Source organism: Etheostoma cragini, chromosome 19, assembly GCF_013103735.1.
Source record: "Etheostoma cragini isolate CJK2018 chromosome 19, CSU_Ecrag_1.0, whole genome shotgun sequence".
Lineage (NCBI taxonomy): Eukaryota > Metazoa > Chordata > Actinopteri > Perciformes > Percidae > Etheostoma > Etheostoma cragini.
In genome coordinates this window covers 5,100,019-5,103,754 of record NC_048425.1, presented here as the reverse complement: position 1 = coordinate 5,103,754, position 3,736 = coordinate 5,100,019, and the positions used below count along the sequence as shown (strand labels likewise).

Genomic DNA, 3,736 nt, shown 5'->3' with positions numbered 1-3,736 from the left:
ACCATCCTTCCAGACTGCGTAATACCAGTCGGTGTCTTTTCCTTCCCTCATGTCACATATGAAGGTAACAGACTCTCCAGTAAACAAAGTGGACCAGTTTGGTTCAATGGTCAACACAGCATCTAGAACCCAACACAAGACAGATAGAGAGCAAAAAAGTGTCTTCTTTTTATTCTTTGTATTTATCATACACTGACAAAACAGAACACAGAACGAGGATGTGGGGAAAAGTGATGAGATGGTGAGTTTTCATGAGTGAATATATAAAAAGAAATAATATTAAACAATTACCTTGAGCATGTCCACAGTAGAGGAGCACTAAAATAAAGTTTGAAATCTCATCAGACATCAAACTGACAGAAAGTCAAATACATGACAGCCTTGGGCATTTATCAATGGTAATTATGACATAAACAGAGAAAGTCTCTGATGTACTCACAGAAAAAACCTAGCACACGGAGAATGTGTCTCATGTTCACACCCAGCACCGACACCATCGCTCTGCTACTCTCTGCTCTCTACTCTCTACTTTCTACTCTCTACTTTCTACTCTCTACTCTCTACTCTCTGCTCTTTACTCTCTACTCTCTCCTCTCTACTTCTAAAAATGTGTCTATTTGATATAAAGCACTGCAGCACTGGATTGGAAGTTTTGTTCAACTTCTGCTTTCCCTTCCTTCCCCCTTGGGTTTGACAACAGGATATGTTTTGCACTCATCTAAGAAATAATACCATTAAATTGAATAATATAATCTCGTAAACATGCATACCTGTAACCCTTAATGTTCCCTTAATGTGGTTTGTAAACGTATATTTGAATGTATGTCTAGAACATAGTGTTTGTCCGTCTAACACTCTCCAGAATAATATGTGATATAAAATGTGTTTAAAACGTTGGTGTTATAAATCACTGAGTTGGTACAACTCTCTCGACTTGAATGTAAAAGCAGTACGATACATGTTTCTTACCTTTCTCTGAGCACCAATCAGGGCTCTGCTACAGTCAACCACGATTTAAATATCAACAGCACATTTTCTAGTTTCTTAACCACAGTCACCTTTCCATATAATACTGAATAATTTCAGCTTTTATGTAATCAAAAATCCAATAGCAAGATATTTGCAATGAAGTCAGAGGGTAAAAATGTATCATATTGCAATAAAGGCAAACATTATTTATATAAAACCCAAGTTCATAGGCCTATCTTAATATTTCTCTCCATCATGTTAGGCCCCGAGTGTCCTGCTGTTTCAAGTATTTTCATAACATTCATTTAAAACGTAAAAATAAAGCATGTTATTCACATTTATATTATGTTAAGCAGATTGTGAGATAGGGAGATAAATAGAGAGCAGTGTGCTGTAATTTGTCTTTGCCACCTCAGAATCTTTGTCTCAAACAGGATTCTTTCAGACAGCAGTGTGTAGCCTAAATTTAAGTGCTGTGGTTTCAACAATATTTTTCACAGCAACACCTCTCTATGTGTGTAAAGAGAAAATTAGGTTACATTTTTGCCCACTCACTGTTGCCAGCAGTGTATTGCCTTGTTGCTTTTTTCTGGAATCAGTCACGCAACAGAGCAAACTCACACTATAGTTTGTTTTAGTATTTTTAATGTTTAGCTTCTGACGTTCCCTACTTGCGTTATGTTGCTTCAAAACATGGGCATCTCAAATTTCACATGTATTTAAAAAATTAAAAATAAGTGTTTCTTTTGAGCACTAACTGGAAACAACATAAAAACAAACTATTCATGTTTTATCAGTCATGGCAGTTACAAGACAAATATTCAATTATCCGACATACACTTTGATCATACTGTAAATCAACGAAGGTCATTACAAATGTGGATGTAATTCTGTCTGAATCTCATCACTAAAGGGTGCACCTTCAAGCCTAGTTATATATTGTTTTTTGCAGCACCACCAAACACTGAATTTACATGATAGACGGTTTTATTATACTTAGACTTCTCTTTATTTATCCTTTTGGGAGGACTCCCACAAGGAAATTGAAAGTTCCAGCAGCAGTTATTGACACCGTTTAACTGCTAATTTTTCTGGGGTTAGTCTAACAAAAAGCGGTATTGTACCCTATGTCTTTATTTTGATTGTTTTTAAAAGTACCAGGTTTAGTGTCTGCTGACTCTCAAAATTGTTAATTTTTTTACCAAAACCTTTTAATCCCATTAGTTTATTTTATCATTATTTCTCTTAGTGATCTGTGAACAAACACCAAGATAATAGACATTTTATAATGCAAAAAGTTCAACAATTATTAAATTCTTCTTGCAATCCTATTGTAAGATCTACCATGCAGGGACCATGTAAAGTAAAATCTGCAGTGGCTGAGTAGGAAGTGTAGATCTGTGAAAAAGAATGTGGTCAAAGAGTGTAGTGTGAATGTCAATTGTTTGTTTGTGGTTTGAACAGTGTCAAACAGGATCTTTGTGGCCCTGCAACACAACTGGACTCAGATATTCAGCGGGGAGACTATCGCTGCCAGATGTGAGATTAAGGGAGTAGGAGACACTAAGTGGGAATGTGTATGTAGAACAACCAGCTCAAACACAGTGCCAACACACAGTGAATACAGAACTAGTGGTGCTTCTGTTTTCCATAGTGGACAATACAGGACAATCCTCAACAGATTGTCTTTCATTCATACTGTTTTCCCCTGTCCATTTATGAAAAAAATCTTTTTTTCTCACCATAATCTACGGCATATACACCCCGGCCAACAGTTATTAAAGATAGGAGAACCAAACCAGTTGGGGGCAACAAAACACTGATCTGCTCTGTGGAGGACTCCGCTGAGTGGCAACACTAACGGTTTAGACATACCTCTGTGTTTACTGAAAGTCAGAACATTAGAGATGGTGAACCAGATAGTTATCAATATTTCACAGGAAGCTGTCTACCACTGCAGAGGAGGGAGAGGGAACCCAGTTTTCTTTCCAGAGTACAGCAATCCAGTCACCACTGTAAAAAGAGGTGAATCTTTATGCTTTAGTTGGGAGCAAAACAGCATGCAGAATTAGTTCTTAAAACTAGTTTTCTTTGTCTCCAACATGGCTGTTGTGTCCCTGCAACCCAACTGGCCTCTAGTATTCAGTGTGATATTTCTAAAGTTGGATACACTGAGTTCCATGAATACAAAGAGTGGGACTTGTATTCCTCAACAGCGTGGAGTAATGACATCACATTGACAGTTTCAAGTAAGTTTAACTGTGAAAAGGGTTTCTTGTGCATTGTCATACCAATAACATGGGCACTTACCAAAGGAAAAGCAAAGGTTATTTAAAGGCCACATTTACTGTGAATTCTCATGTATTTTGAATTTAGTTTTTGTTTTAGTGTTGCAGAAGGTAGAGCTAGATTTAGTACTTGTCCATTTTCTTAAAATGGCTTAACTGAAGCAATTCACAAAGACAGTTTTTTATGTGTTTTTTCTGAACTTAAAAGCACACAGACCAAAGGCTAACCTGAGTGCTGACTACAGAGCCCTTCCAGCAGCGGGCAGTGTGACCCTGACCTGCTCATTGAACCTATCATCCTTATCATCATCATCATCTGGTTGGAAATACTTTGCTACTGAGTAGATAAAACCTCTAAAACCCCTGAGCACACAAGATGTTGTCTTCCTCTCAACTGGATCTTGTTGTGGTTTGGGGTTTTGTTGGGGGTTATTTTCCCCGTTTGGCCTTCCCTGTGTTTGTTTCTTGGTTTTCTCCCC

At 37.5% G+C, this 3,736-nt stretch overlaps 1 protein-coding gene and 1 long non-coding RNA gene across 2 annotated transcripts in view; one reads left to right on the top strand and one right to left on the bottom strand.

Annotated features, from left to right (window-relative positions):
- Positions 1-741, bottom strand: LOC117935108. Its single transcript, XR_004654670.1, has 3 exons — positions 440-741; positions 292-318; positions 1-122 (listed from the first exon to the last, which is right to left on the bottom strand). It is a non-coding gene; the product is annotated as an uncharacterized LOC117935108 (long non-coding RNA).
- The window catches only part of LOC117935216, a 19,425-nt gene that overhangs the window by 9,401 nt on the left and 6,288 nt on the right, over positions 1-3,736 (top strand). The window contains exon 8 of the mRNA XM_034857356.1: positions 2,434-2,508. Coding sequence (XP_034713247.1) covers positions 2,434-2,508 — 75 coding nt within the window. The remainder of the gene's footprint in view (positions 1-2,433; positions 2,509-3,736) is intronic.